At 32.4% G+C, this 16,485-nt stretch overlaps 1 protein-coding gene across 1 annotated transcript; it reads right to left on the bottom strand.

The window, feature by feature from the left end:
- Positions 1-8,218: 8,218 nt before the first annotated feature.
- On the bottom strand, positions 8,219-12,536 carry LOC143043405 (SCO-spondin-like). The gene is made up of 4 exons (XM_076215724.1): positions 12,429-12,536; positions 9,875-10,027; positions 9,289-9,462; positions 8,219-8,687 (listed from the first exon to the last, which is right to left on the bottom strand). Exons 1-4 carry the CDS (start codon positions 12,475-12,477, stop codon positions 8,326-8,328), a joined length of 738 nt encoding a protein of 245 aa, XP_076071839.1. The 5' UTR covers positions 12,478-12,536; the 3' UTR covers positions 8,219-8,325.
- Between the last annotated feature and the right edge of the window lie 3,949 nt (positions 12,537-16,485).

The following is a 16,485-nucleotide window of genomic DNA, read 5'->3' as shown; positions in this document are numbered from 1 at the left end:
AGTCACGGACAAAAAGTCACAGGACAAAAAGTCACAATTCATTTTTTCTGATTATTTTCTTTGAATAAAAAACGCTTATTTCTACAAAAAAACAAAAAAAATTTTGTATTTTTCTTAAACTATTGTATGTAAACCAACTTTTTAAACAAAATATATCAAAAAATATCAAAGATTATCAAATAATTGTTAAAAAAACAAAATGTCAAAGTGACTTGGCACTTAAAGGCTTCATGGTGCCAAGAAAAACATCTTTTGCATGACTAAAATTAAATAAATCTTCATTTTTCAAGTATAATGACGCATTTCCTAAACTTTAATATGAATATATGTATTTAAAAGTAAATATTTCAAGATATATTCTTATATATGTGTACGTCCAGTTGCATATATATTACATGCATGTCTGTACAATTGTGATGATGACGAATTTCTGTCTTTATTCGAGAACAATCTAATTGATATAAAATCTGTGATTTTACTTGATATAAAATCTGTGATTTTACTTGATATAAAATCTGTGATTTTACTAAGTCCATAATTTCAATGAACCAAAGCAAGTTATATATCGATCTGTATTTAATTCAAATTGGTTCTCTTCATCTTCTTCTTCTTCTGTTGGTATACAATAGTCTATCGAATTCGTTGATTACATACTGGCATACATGGACTAGTCTAACTTTTACCCCAATTTACACAAAATGTATGTTTCTTTCTTATGTTCAATGTATACATGTATATATCTTAAATTGCGCTATAGTTCCGTAACTTTCTATCCAGGCGTATAAACGAATCATCGACAAGTGCGTACATTTTTTTAAATCAATATTTCTGGTATGTTCCAATCTGTCCTTTACTATTGACAACGAGTATATATTACATTTTCCCAAATTAACCCTTGGAAAAAATATGTAAATAGATTTTTATTTCTTTAAATCTTTTTTTTTTGTAGTATTATTTATATTTTTATAATTAATATTCTTTACACCAGAAATGTTATTTATAAACAAGCGTATGAGTTAAGTAATGACTAGTATATTATATCACTTTCGGACACGCAAGACAGAGATGTATATTATTCACCTGATAGTTCAAAATGGAAAGTTATATATATATATTACATGCATGTCGGTACAAATAATCGTATAATAACGTATATTAAGTTATCGGCCGTGTACACTGATCAATACCTACAGAAGTGAAACGATGCATGAACTTGCAAGCCCGACAGGAAATCGCTTGAGTACCTGGACGTGTCACCTCACACCCCTCACAATACCTTTTGGAGTAATACCTTTAGCCATGCTCAGGTGATCAGATGAGGGAAGATCCGAATTTATTTGAATAAAGTTTATTACTTTAAAGAATTATGAACAAATTAGATTTTCGAAAACAATTTTCACGGAACACTTATTTATGATTTCAACTTTAACTTTTTTACTAATTCCAATATTAACAGTTTAAAAATAACAGACCATGCATGGTAATTTGAAAAAAATAAGAATATTTTCCGTATCAAGTTAGTTAGTCGGATAAAACACCCGTACGATTGACAAGATATCGACACGCAATTACGACTACATCGGTTACTGTAGTTTTGTTCCTTTGTGGTTTAAAGACATATCGTTGTTATAAATCGGGAAAGAAGACAAAATGGCCGAACGCAGAGAATTGATACTCTAAATTTAAAATCGATGGTAATCTCTTATCTAGCGGAATAAAACTTTAATATCTATGAATTTGAGCATTTTTATACAGAGTGAACATAATATCAATTTTTGATTTTTTTGCGAAGTTTCCCTTTAATGTCTTTTGGTTTTATTAGTCTTTGTTAACTCCTTGGTTTTGATTGTTATTGTCTTATTTGTAGTAGTATTTTTATTATTGAAATGTTTAATTCATGTTGTTATATATGTATTTAATGCAGTACTCTAGTAAACTAATCTGTGGAATACATATGTTTCCCTGTTGAAATTAAGGATATTATTAATATATAATTAAAATCAGGAAATGTCAAGTTTTCGGGCTTTTTTTAGTCGTAGAAGGAAACATCGATGGGACCAGGACGACGTTATTTTACAATTGACTCAATGTAAAAAAAAAGTTTCTTGACAAACTAATAGACGAGTTGAATTTTGAATACCGAATCAATAAACAATCTCTATGAACAATAACTGTTTTGTCACGTTAAACACTTCAAATTTACAGCATAAGTTATCTTTCTTAGGTACCAAAATTATATCAACATATTAGTTTTTCAATGAATGGATCACAGTCTAAAACATATATTTGAATAACTTCACTGCGTTTGCAATTTTATAGGCCAAATAACGGCATGATAGTATCACCTACTTCAACCTGAAATCAAAATAAGTTGTTTTTTTTTAAATAAAAATTTCAACCTTAGCTCTTACTTTTTTTTAATCTTAAACTCAATTTTAGTTTAAAGCGTAAATTAACTCAATCTATAGCTTGAACATTGCTTGCGTTATTGACGTATACACTTCTTGATTGTGAATTGAGTTAATTTTTTTTTAATTAAAGAATGTACCGTTACATTTAGATATCAAAATCCTTTAGATGCTATTACAAATTTCAAAATTCAGAGGTCTAAAGTTCCAAATACAGTGTTATTTTTGTGTATGTAACGTATTTAGTCTTGTTAATGACATTATATATTTTGATTGATTAGTGATTGATTTGCGTTTGAATATTTTATATTATTGCTTCACATTTTCTGATTAATAAAGTGAGTTTGCTTTAGCATATTGTTATAGAAGTTAAAATGAGACGTACAATGCTACATCAAAAATAGAAGTGTCACCGACAATGGCAGGCAAACAACGAAAAACAATTATAGAAGTAAAAACAAGGACCATAGCAAAAACCGGGGATGATATTAGGTGAACACGGATCCTTCTCGATATGTATCTCCCATCGTATAACCCACGAAAGGAGCAATTCACATTTGGTAGAGTCCCATACCATAGAAAAAAGAACGAGATAGTGGCATCTGTTGCCTATCCATCTACATCTAAAACATAATAGTGTAATAATTACACAAAAACTGCTCTAACAAACTGACGAAGAAGAAATTTTGAAAACAATACTATAGAATTAAAAAGATCACAAATACAATCTGTTTGACTGACACGATATGCCGAGTGTCTGAACTCATTGCCGCAGATTTTATATTCAAGATACCAGTACAGTCAACAATCTGTAATTTCACCGATTGTGACTTGAACGTCGCTTAACTACTGTCGCCTTAATATTTAAAACAACTATCATAATGTGGACTTTAAATCATTCGAACGGATGACTTCCACTTTACCACTAGGAAATAAAATTGAGAATGAAAATGGGGAATGTGCCAAAGAGACAACAACCCGACCATAGAAAAAAAACAACAGCAGAAGGTCACCAACAGGTCTTCAATGTAGCGAAAAATCCCGCACCCGGAGGCGTCCTTCAGCTGGCCCCTAAACAAATATATACTAGTTCAGTGATAATGAACGCCATACTAATTTCCAAATTGTACACAAGAAACTAAAATTAAAAATAAAAATAATACAAGACTAACAAAAGTCAGAGGCTCCTGACTTGGGACAGGCGCAAAATGCGGCGGGGTTAAACATGTTTGTAAGATCTCAACCCTCCCCCTATACCTCTAGCCAATGAAGAAAAGTAAACGCATAACAATACGCACATTAAAATTCAGTTCAAGAGAAGTCCGAGTCTGATGTTAGAAGATGTAACCAAAGAAAATAAACAAAATGACAATAATACATAAATAACAACAGACTACTAGCAGTTAACTGACATGCCAGCTCCAGACTTCAATTAAACTGACTGAAAGATTATGATTTCATCATATGAACATACCCTGGTTCAGTAGCTTCTTATTAAGATATTATTGAACTTAAGATCGGAAACCCAAGCTTTAGAGCATAGCATCAACTGGGAGATATAAAATCAACATGTAGGATCTGCTTTAATCATCCTGAATAGACATCCTGGACTTAGAATGTTTACAATTAGAACGTTAAATTCATTCGTCGTAAAGTTGTCAGTTTGTTATCGATCTATGAGTTTGACTGTCCCTCTGGTATCTTTTGTTCCTCTTTTAAACCTCAACCACCTTTTTGTAAATGGAAGTCAAATATAAAAATAACACGTTATAAATTCCTTGCGTCCAAAGCACTATTCTGGTTTTACTTCATCCGATTTCTAAGCGTCATATTCGCGCGTAAATATTGGGAACCAGTCGTAATTGGGTTACTTCCCTTAGTGTCGGGATCTACCTTAAAGCCAAATATTTGAAAGCCAAGGATGTATAACAACCGAAACAGTTGAAGAGCTAACTTTTAATTAAAGATATAACCGGATCAAAGGTAGATCCAGCTCGTCTATTTAACAATGCGCATATTGTCAAGCATTTCTAATTACAAGTGCGCATTCTCCGCATACAATCAATCGTCTAGGGGGGTTTCATAGTTAAAAATTTATGAGGATTAGAACACAACAGTCTCAGAGAGCTCTCCTGTTCGATTTAAACAAGACATGCACAACGTAGGTACACTTCCTAGAAAAATACGAAATGTAGCTAGGTATGACGATATAACAAAGCAGCAGAGTTTGTCAATTTCTAAAATAATATTGTAGAAAACGAAAAAGAATTCATGAAAAATATCTTATAATTGTGAATGTCATACGCGGGTTTAGTCTATAATACAACTCACCAGTGACCTTGAATAAAAAAAAAAGTTAAAAGGCCCAGGCCCTAAAAGTCTTTGTTTAAGAGCATTGAGAACCTGAAATAATTTATTCATTAGTTAGGAAACATTAGAAAATTCAAGGTAGAGATAGTGCATTACCGTTATCATAATTCAGTGGTTGTCGCTTGTTGCTGTTTATCACATTAGTTTTAGCGTTCATTGTTTTGTACATAAAAGAGGGACGAAAGATACCAAAGGGACAGTCAAACTCATAAATCGAAAATAAACTGATAACGCCATGGCTAAAAAAATGAAAAAGACAAACAGACAAACAATAGTACACATGACACAACATAGAAAACTAAAGAATAAACAACACGAACCTCACTAAAACTAGGGGTGATATCAGGTGTTCCGCAAGGGTAAGCAGAATCTGCTCCACATGAGGCACCCGTCGTGTTGCTTATGTGATAATAAATCCGGTAAATAGTCTAATTCGGTAGGTTACATGTATGAAAGGGAATGGGATTGCAGTTACGACGTAAGGAACATATCCAATATGATTTGTGAAACGGTTATTCCATAACGGTCAACCAACTCGTGATGGCGTTCGCAAAATTTACGAAGGGATGATTTCAACTTCACCGCAAAGTGGACAGGGATTAATATAAGTTGCAAAACTTGTTTCCCAATCCACTATAAATAAATATGTTTAAATTAATTAACTTCACCATTTGGAACTCTTCGTTTAAAAGCTTCCTTGTGAGCAGCAACCCTTTATCAAGAAAATTATGATAGGAAATGCACGCACGAGAATATCGTTTCAATTTGGAGATATATACCCCGTCTGCAGGTGCTGCTGGAATGTTGTTACTTAGAAATGGAAAGTTCACATTTGGAAAGCTGAAATCGTCCCTTTTGTCGTAAAGTTCAGTTTTCAACCGACCCTCATTGTCAATTTCTAGATAAAGTCAAGATATGAGGCCGACTTAACTGTATTTTTAGTATCCTTTATCTCTAGTTCGATGGGATAGATGCGTTCCACATAGTCACCAAATTTTGAATCATTAAGTGAAAGAACATCATCTTTATAGCGGAAAGTAGAGTCAAAGGATATCAGGCCGTAAATATTTGCGCTTGAATTGTTTAACATTTTTCATGTCGAAGCTTTTTATAGCTGACACTGCAGTATAACCTTTGCTCATTGTTGAAAGTCGTATGGAAACCTATAGTGTTAACCTCTATATCAATTGGTCTCTGGTTGAGTGTTGTCTCATTGTCAATTATACCAGTTATTCTTCCGTCTACAAAATCATGAAAATACTCAAAGAGTACTTAAAGAAGCGTTAAACTGGTCCGCTGCCCCTATCGCCGAAAAGGACAAGAATGGAACTTTCCCTTAGATCGATTAAATGCACGTTACTCAAATATTTAAGGCCACAAACTGCCATTAGTAGCTAAATTGGTTAATTAAAAAATAGTTTTGAAACGTTTCACTGGATTAAGAAGTCGTACAACACAACAAGGTCAACGAAATTCAAATTATATTTACGGGATGCCGGATTCCCTTTAGAGGCCCTATATATAATATCCAGATGCTCCTGCAGACTCTCATTAGCTATTTATCAACGATAAAGTCCGAGAATAAACTGAACCCCTGCTGTTGTTTCGCACTTATCTTGTGGAAAAGTATCAATCAGCGGGTGGCCAGTTTAGTCCGAGAACTCGTGTGTACAGATGATTGAAAATGACGATCTCGATTCAACTACAGAATCGTCATTTGGCAGTGACTGAGAATCTGAATTGGTCAGTTGATTAACTGATGAGAAAATAATTTTATCAAGTAAAATCGCTCCACGTCGGACATCATTGAACGATTAATACCTTTACACAACGAGGAGCGTGAATGACGGAATAGCGTTTGATTTATATAAAAAAGGAGCAATACGTCTATCTTCATTTACCTAGATTTTTACATTTACATCTAAATCATCATGAAAATAAATTGTCGTCTGTGTGTCACCTATCGTCTCTTGTCAGTATTAAGTGTCAAAATTATTTTGGTGTCGACTTCCGTTTACCTCTTCATTCCGAACACCTTTGAAAACCGAACAAAACGCAAAGTCCCGTGGGTGTTCCGTTTGGACAGGTGTCACTGTATATCTGTTCGAATCTAAAATTATGCTTGTATTGAAATTTGTGTAATAATCTTTACAACTGAAATTTTGATATTTGCAGTTTTTTTTTATTCTGTTTAAGATCACAACCTATTCTGTATGCAAATATCTATTCTCTATACCATAAACCCAATGTTTTCTTGATGTTAAGCAATGAAAAATGTATTATCACTATGCAGTGCAGGTCTGATAATGCTTCAATGTGTACCTTAATAATTATCAAAGGTACCAAGATAAAAATTTAATACGCCAGACGCGCGTTTCGTTTACATAAGACTCATCAGTGACGCTAAGATCAAAATAGTTGTACCGCCAAGTAAGCACAAAGTTGAAGAGCATTAATAAGGACTAAAATTCCAAACAATTGTGCCAAATACGGCTACGGAAAAATTTAAAGTTTCGTAAATAGGAAATCTATAAAAATTACCATTTAATTGATATGCATTTCAACATCGAAGCTCTGACTTCTGGGCAAGCGATATCCCCGGAGACGAAACGTCCACCAGCAGTGGCATCGACCAAGTTGTGTAAACATATATCGACCCAGTGCTGTAAATAGTTATCAAAGGTACCAGGATTATAATTTCATACGCGCTTTTCGACTACATACGACTCATCAGTGACACTCAGATCAAAATAGTATAAAGCCAAAGCATTATGCATTCAACAATTAGTGAACTTCATAAGTGATAAATAAGGGACCGGCATGGCCTCTTAGTCTTTTTGAACAATGCCGTTGTTAGTTTTTGTGACTTATAAGTTTGAAAGTTCCTTTGATACCTTTCGCTTTTCTTTATGCACAATGATCATTTGGTTTATTTCGAAAAGTGTTTTGGTACATATACCAATCTACGGATATTTTAACGTACTTATAACGATTCTTTTAAAATGTAATTATGATCTTAAGCAATATCAAAGAAAGACAAACAATATGTATTTACGCAAAGCAAGGGCAGAGAGATAACTCGAGTGGTTTGGCTGCAAAATTTAATCTTGAACTTTTACAACACTAAACGTATAGATTTGATACTGACCAGGACATTCATAATCACCCACCTGGGTTCAACGCAACTATGAATTAGTCAATCAATGTTTGAATGTTGTATTTCTTTTATAATTAATTCGTGTCGGTTTGATTTATTGACCCATCCTGCATATCTTAATTCGCATCCGTCTTAAATATAAACTAACCGCCATGTTGAAGTCTTAATGCAATGCATTATGATATGATATAGATAAACATAAGTCCAATATAATTTTGTTTCAGGTATCAGGTATAAGCAAAAATTAAACAACAAATCAAATCAAACTCTTTATAAAAATTATAACAATAACAACATGGTAAGCTTTATTTGATAGCTTTCACTCCTTATTATACATGTAGCGGGCCAAAATTTAACATCTTTATAGCCTATATGTTATCATATTGATACTCAAACTATTCTTATTGCACTAAATGTGTTATAAACATCAAAAAGACTGGATGCCTGATTGGTCATTTGTACCCAAATCCTGTCCCCTTCTGCCAGTTGAATGTTGATAGTTTGGGATGCCATATCATATTCTTTATAAGTGAATAACCACACCAAAATAGCTCCATTCTTCCTCAAAGTAGTGTGACCTGTAACAGAGCCTGACATTATGGTAACAGATACCGAGTAAATACCGCCCATTCCAGGAAGAACAGTAAAAATACCATTACTGTAACCACTATTGTCTAAAAGCTTAATCGGATATCCGATAACAGCGCCGTTCTGATATGGATGAACACCTCCGGGTAATGTTGATGTGAATGCTGTAAACAGATTTTCAGAGATTTAAAAATTTAATGTATATATACACATAAACAAAAGCGCACATTCTATTTTGCAGAATGCATATTCAATACTCAATCTCAAAGTACATTTTAAATGTTTTATCCTGCAGTGTACTTTTTTATGGTCACTGCAAGTATCATAGACTATTTACATTATGTATTCTGTTCGTAAAAGTGCATAGCTTGTATTGGCTGCCAGACAAATGACCTCATTCTGTCAAAAGTTTCCAATTTTGATAAATGGTATATACTAATGTTACATAAATGATATTTGATATACAGTTGTATATGCATTCAATTTGATGCAAACCATATCCATGGAGATTTTCCCCCTGGCCCTTTAGTTTGCAGTATGCAGTTGAATTTAGCATTATCAGATTTTTTTTCAGAAGACATTATCTTGATTAATGAACACACATTGATGTGTATTCCCCATAACTATTTTTGCCAGAGTATATTCATTATTTATAATAATTTTCTACTATTTAATGGTGAGATAAATTCCACAGCATTCATTATCGAGAAAGACAACCAAGCATGGCACGGACAAAATAAAAAAAATACTCAAACGAAGTCTTACCTGCACATACTTTAGTAGTGTTACAAATCTGTGAGCTAGTCTCTTCACCATCACATGGCTTCCCATTCAGCGAAGGAGCTGGATCATTACAGATTCGACTTCTGTAGTTCAATCCTGTTCCACATGTTACTGAGCATGGTCCGAAAATACTCCATGGTCCCCAGTTTCCATCGACTAGAGAAAACAAAATATTTTTAAGATGTCTAAGAAATTTGGTTTGAATTTGCTTCTTTCAAAAATTTTCATACCAAACATTTTTTGCTGATTTAAATAAGTGTTTTCTTTCGATATGACTGATATGTTACATTTCAAGTCATGAACTGTTCGGTCGATGTCGTTTCCATATGTATTATGGAAAGTGTGCATGGAGCAAATACAAACTTGTTTTGTAAATTATGAATACTTAAACAGATATGCATTGATTTGCTTTGACTTTAGTCATTTTTACCAACGGTGAATACTTTAGTTTGTTTTTATGAAACACTACGATTTGAATGAGGGATACTCTACTAAGTGAATTACAATAGAAAAAATGAAATCAAACATGCGACTGAATAAGTAAAGAATAACTTAAACTAAGTCTTACCTGGACATGCAATCGTGACACAACCTTCAGTCTGTCTTTCATTCCAATTAACACTTCTCCAAGTTCGTGTTCTAAACCGTGTTCCACTTCCACAAGTTTTTGAACATGATGTCCAAGGAGTCCATGCAGACCAAGTTCTCCTGTTTCCATTGACTAAGGTTAAAGTTGAAAATAATCTTTATTTTTTTAAATAATTAGGAATATTGGTTCAGATTTGTAACTTCCTAAAACTGTCCATCAATTTATTGTTTAGATGGCAATAAATATTTAACTTGGGTATGATCATGATGATGTTGACACTCTTAAGAAATGCCTTGCTACAGGTGGTACTCAACACCCTCACAAAAAATAATTTGGCTCGTTTAAATCCCTTAAAATTTTGACAAAGTATTAACTTTAACCTTTTGACAAAAACATAATAATATAAAAAAAATCGGACAAACCATTTTATCAGAAAAGTTACAATGGTTATAAAGCAGTGTGACAAACACTAAATTTTATCATTGAGAAGCTTAATATTCCAACGCAACATTATTAAAACGTTCAGTTGAATTTACAGAGTGATTTCCCTGTGGTGTAAGGTACCACCTTATTTTCAGGGCTAAACCTCATCACTCGTTACGTTTCAATGTCAGGTATTACTCGGACTAGGTTGTATCCATATCATGCATATGTAATGTTTAAAGTTAAAATTAAAATAACGACTAATCTACTAAACTGTAAATTCTATTTTGTAACAAATTTATTCGTAAACAGACACACATTGAATTGTCTTAACTTAAGGATGTACTAAGGTGAGGTTTTGGAATAAGTGTAAAATGTTTCGGAATCCTTGGTGTTTTCCCCTACCATGCAAGGTAAAATATTTTGCCCCATTACACCTATTTATTTTTTAACATAAGACTTAATAGCTGATGAAAGGTCATTTGACAAAATTTAAGCAGATTCTTAATTTTCTTTCTTTAGATTTCAGACTCAAATAATACCAATGCAAATATAAGGTAACAGTCCGAGTCAGCCTTTTCCCGCCATATTTTAAACACATATATTATTGTAAGGTGATGCCACATATCAATTAGAATATTAAATTCAGCACGGACTAAATAAAACTGATATGAATTCTTCATTGTATATGTATAAAAACTAAAATATATTTCATTTTGCACATTATAATTTACATAATACATGTAATATATCAAAGTGAATAATTAGTTTAAGACTACTGTTGAAATATTTCGTGAGCTCCGTTAGCAATATCTGTTTATTATGCTTTGTGATGATTAAAGCGTAAGAGGAAAGAGAGGCGTTCTGGATGGACGAATAAAGAGTTGCAGTTACAAAAACAAAATCTGGACAGGGTAGAGAACCAATCGGGAAATCTACAAAAAAATAACAGTAAAAATCAAGAAATTAACAATGCACCTGTACTTTTAAACTCTTAAAGTAACGAGCAACCAATAGTTTATACTAGGAATCAAAGGAGTAGGTCCGGTAAGAGCCGATTTCGGCCTCAATTTTCAAGTTCTTCTAACGAAAGATTGTAGACACTTTCTAAACACTTAAGTGTCTATTTCAATTGATTCAATTAGTTAATGGGGAAGATTTTAACTTAATAAGTCATTTAAAACGCCCCGATTCAAGCTTAAATATGAAAAATCTATCAAATATGCCAAAAATCGTCACTTTTCAGATGGTTTTTGTCACAAATGAAAGTGGCCGCATCCGTGTTCATCCTCAACCTTTATATATATTATGTATTATCATCAAATACAACTTACATTTCAATATTATGAATGAACACGAATGCGGCCACTTTCATTTCAGACGGAAACCGTCTAAAATTTAACTAAAATGCTACAATTGTGAAGATTTCAGTAATTTAGCATGACTTAATGATGCTAGTACCCGATATATGTGCATTGTTTTTGTCAAAAACAACCCATATTTATGTAGCAGAAGCATTCTACTTTGCAATAAATATCTAAACGATTACATTTTCACAATTTTCTAAAACTGCTATATTTTGAGGCCAAAAAGGGGTCTTACTGAACCTACTCCTTTGAGAGAATACTGTTACCCAATCATATATATATTACAAGGTCGTTTTAATTTCAATTCATATGTTTTGCTGATAAGGTCTACACTAAAGGGAAACGCAAAAAATGTTCTGGTTTAATTTACTATAACAAATGTATGTTTGATACTAAGTTATATATTATAGGCTATATCGATAACGTGTGTCAATCTGATCTCATGTACTTTAAAGTCATTAATGATGTGATCATTACCAATTAAAATGTAAAATAACAAAAACACCGAAATATAAGGTACGTTTAACCGATAGTCCATTATCAGTGCTGAAATCAAAAGCTAAAACATATCACACAAATGGAAAACGACTGTCATTTGCATGACCTGGTTGAAACATTTCCTTTTGTAGAAATTATAGTCGATTTTAAAGCTAGAAAAACCTCTCTTTTACAAGAATATAAATCAAATATATTGACAACAATGTGTGAACAATAACAATAACATGAATAAGGTTATGTCTTACCTGTTTGAACAATCAAGAACATACAATAAATCAGTGTTTGCTGATGCATGTTCCTTTTTTCTGTTCGACGTGTATGTTTAATCTAACTTTAACGAATAATGTAAAGTGGTGATATACAATGTTGTTTATAAATTCAATTCGTTTTATAGTCACTGATGACGCGTTTGACTAGTACTTTTAAGTTTAAAAGGTATAAAATCAATAGAATATTCTAACAGATTTACATGTATTTGGACTCGATGACCTTAATAATTTTATGGATATATTTCTAAGCTTTATAACTGTTATTCATTTCACTTTTAATTTTTAATGAATCAAAAACTCATTAACTGAACCTTATCTTACCTTCTGTACATTTCTTTATTCTTAAATTTACTTTTTGTGAATAAATTTTGATTACACAGATGTGTTATGCATAAAAATTCAAGAAAAAAAAATATGTAATTTTTTTTGGAATATTAGAGTTTTTATTATTCTTAAACAAACAATGTAAAAACAGAATAGTGATTATTTCTTCTGTGACTTTTCGTCTGTGACTTTTTGTCTGTGATTTTTTGTTCCGTGACAAACAGATAACAGAAAATAATTTATCTATCTTTTTCTGGGTATATTTGAGAGCGGATATTGGTATTTCAATATACAAGTTAAAGTAAAATTAAAATGTTAAAATGACAACCTAAGGCCGACGTAATTTCAACTTCTATTGAAACAAGTGCATTAGAATATTATCAAATGAATCTCTTAAAGAGATTGTGACTTGAGAGACACACATTAACATATAGCTGAGTATTTGTCCTCAAATTTTTATATTTTATTCAAGTGTTCTAGAGCTGTTATATAATTTAAGATTGCGAAACGTTACCATAACCATGCTTTACCCGAAAAAGAAGTGAAATACCAGTAGCATGTGTTGAAAATAAAATTGAATGCGATGTTTATCAAGTAAAAACATTTATACATATACAGTAAAGAAATTGACAATTAGGGTCGGTTGAAAACTGAACTTTACGAAAAAAGAGATGATTTCAGCCTTCCAATTGTGAACTTTCCATTTCTAAGTAGCAACATTCCAGCAGCACCTGCATACGGGGTATATATCTCCCAATTGATACAATATTTCTGTGATTGCATTTCTTATCATGATTTTCTTGATAGAGAGTTACTGCTCACAAAGAAGCTATTAAACCAAGAGTTCCAAATGGTGAAGTTGAAATCATCCCTTCGTAAATTTTGCGAACACCATCACGAGTTGGTTGACCGTTATAGAATAACCGTTTCACAAATGATATTGGATATGTTCCTTACGTCGTTACTACAATCCCCTTCCCTTTCATGAATGTGACCTACCGAATTAGACTATTTACTTGTTATCACATAAGTAACACGATGAGTGTCACATGTGGAGCAGGATCTGCTTACCCTTCCGGAACACATGAGATCACCCCTAGTTTTTGGTGTGGTTCGTGTTGCTTATTCTGTAGTTTTCTTTTTTGTGTCATGTGTACTATTGTTTGTCTGTTTGTCCTTCTCATTTTAGCCATGGCGTTGTCAGTTTATTTTCGATTTATGAGTTTGACTGTCCCTTTGGTATTTTTCGTCCCTCTTATATTGTTGTGGGAACGGTTTCTGGTTTCCTGTTACATGTGAAGTGCATGTGAAGTATGCATGCAATGACCGTATCAAAACAGCTGAAGTGATAATGATTTTTTGTGTTATATTGAATGACCATAATGCATAAAGTATCAATGATCTACTAGACACATGTATAGTTAATAGTGAAATAACAAAATACCGAACTTGCAGGAAAATTCAAAATGGAAAGTCCCTATGCGTATGTACAAAACAATATGAAGAAGTCTATTGATTTCTGAAAGAAAACCTTAAGAGATGTAATAATATGCAATACTATTCCAAGTCACTCAAACCATCAATGTGTTCGTGTTTGCTATAGTGTAGCTAGAGTAAAGAGTCCAATCAGCAAACTATGAAATTTGAAGACGTCAATTAGTCGTCATCATATATACATGCATTGAGAAACATGCAAATAAAAAAATTTATAAAAGTTATATTTGCCTTCTCAATACCACAACATATACATTTTATTAATAGAAAGAAAAAAAACACTAGGCACTTTGTACTTTCCAACATAATTAATATTCAACGTTATTATGTAATCATAACAGTTTTTCAGAACATGTAATCAACTTAACAAATTCCAATGTATGTATTTTTCTATATTATTTCCGGTACAAAACTTGTAGTTCAATGATTTTACAGGTACTTTTAAAAGTTCAAATCCTTGACAGCTGCTTTATACATAGTATTGCGTTAATGGCAATCAAAATGCATCTTATTATTTGTTTAAGTATAGGTATTTGAAATCTCTCAAAAAGTAATCAGAGAGGGACGAAAGATACCAGAAGGACAGTCAAACTCATAAATCGAAAATAAACTGACAACGCCATGGCTAAAAAGGAAAAGACAAACAGACAAGCAATAGTACACGACACAACATAGAAAAACTAAAGAATACGCAACACGAACCACACCAAATACTAGGGGTGATCTCAGGTGCTCCGGAAGGAAAATCAGATTCTGCTCCACATGTGGCACCCGTCGAGTTGATTATGTGATAACAAATCCGGTAAATAGTCTAATTCGGTAGGTTATATTCACGAAAGGGAAGGGGATTGTAGTTACGACGTAAGGAACATAATCGATATCATACCAGGATACTCATGGTAATTAATATGATGTTTGCTGTCTTCGAGTCACAAATAAGGACTGATACACATAGTAAACTTGTATGTTATTCTAAGAACCAACATAGTCCACATTTCTTGTCAGCCTTTCCAAATCTTTTTACGACTCTCCTATTCAAAGAATGTGTAGAAGTGTAAGTCAAATCTAAACCAGATTTCAATTGAAAAAACATATTCAATTTGTGTACATTTAATGCATAACTTGAAGAGATTCATAACAGTGTAACTGAATATACATATGATAGATATAGATTATAACATGACATTTTCATATAAGACCCTTTATAAGCCCTAGGTCATGCTATCCGTCCGAGAGCCGACAAGCTCGAGTGATGATTTTGATCACGTGCTGGTAAGTGGGTCTGATATGAAAAAATACACGTTATGGTTGTCATACACTTTAGCAGAAGACAAAATGACGAAAATAAAAAATTAGGCATTTGTTGTAATATTTGTTTTTTTAATTTTTGAATATTATCTATTTTGATCTATTTTGCTGATTCAAATTTTTGTTTATCCACCTTGTTATGTTTTACATAAAATAAAACAAGTACCATTGAGGTGCATTTTTCGGAATTTGCCGAATGATGTCGTTATGTTATGCGCTAATGTTACAGAAAAGCATACGATTATACAGGGAAGCAGTTGCTATATAACGGAAGCAGTTGTAAACAAAAGTAATATAACACAACTTAAGCAATTCTTCAAGTTTAATGAAAAGATATATGTATAAAAATAGTTTTATCATGAGGTACAATTATACCGTTATTTTCAATACGAACGAAATTCTCCTTTAATCTTACTGAGTAAGAATCTCCTTTCTCAGCACAGGAGAGTGATATGAAAAGTTATCGCTGAAAACTAAGGGCGTACATGCCGTTGTCCTTGAAATAAACTACTTCGTTATAGGTTTATTAGCGACATACAGATTATCATATTGATCTAAACTCAATTATTTTTCTCACTTTCGCCGTACCGGCTCAAGCGAGATAAACATACTTGTTGAGATGACCAACGATAACCTATAATTATTTGTCAAACAAACAAACTATTCTAATCGGATGTTTTTTTACAATTTACTAAATATACATAAAATTATCGTATCAGATAAACTATTCATATCAGATATGATTCACAACATGGTCATTCAGTACACACATTGGGTTGTGATATATTTGAAGATAGAAAACTTTTCTCAAAATGAACATTAATAATTTGTAAAAAAAAATATTAGACAGAAGAATCTACATTTTTATTTACATTTATGAAGTTAAAATAGAATTTAAAAATAATCA

The sequence above is a fragment of the Mytilus galloprovincialis genome, chromosome 8 (genome assembly GCF_965363235.1).
Source record: "Mytilus galloprovincialis chromosome 8, xbMytGall1.hap1.1, whole genome shotgun sequence".
Taxonomy (NCBI): Eukaryota; Metazoa; Mollusca; class Bivalvia; order Mytilida; family Mytilidae; genus Mytilus; species Mytilus galloprovincialis.
Note: the sequence above shows the minus strand (reverse complement) of the source record. Positions and strands in the feature narration are given on the sequence as shown.

Excerpts from the sequence above, each read along its gene's own strand:
- LOC143043405 (XM_076215724.1), bottom strand. The coding sequence starts at position 12,477 with ATGCATCAGCAAACACTGATTTATTGTATGTTCTTGATTGTTCAAACA. Across the intron at positions 9,463-9,874 it reads TGTCACGATTGCATGTCCAG|TCGATGGAAACTGGGGACCA; the intron begins GTAAGACTTAGT and ends TGTTTTCTCTAG. Across the intron at positions 8,688-9,288 it reads CACTACTAAAGTATGTGCAG|CATTCACATCAACATTACCC; the intron begins GTAAGACTTCGT and ends ATCTGTTTACAG.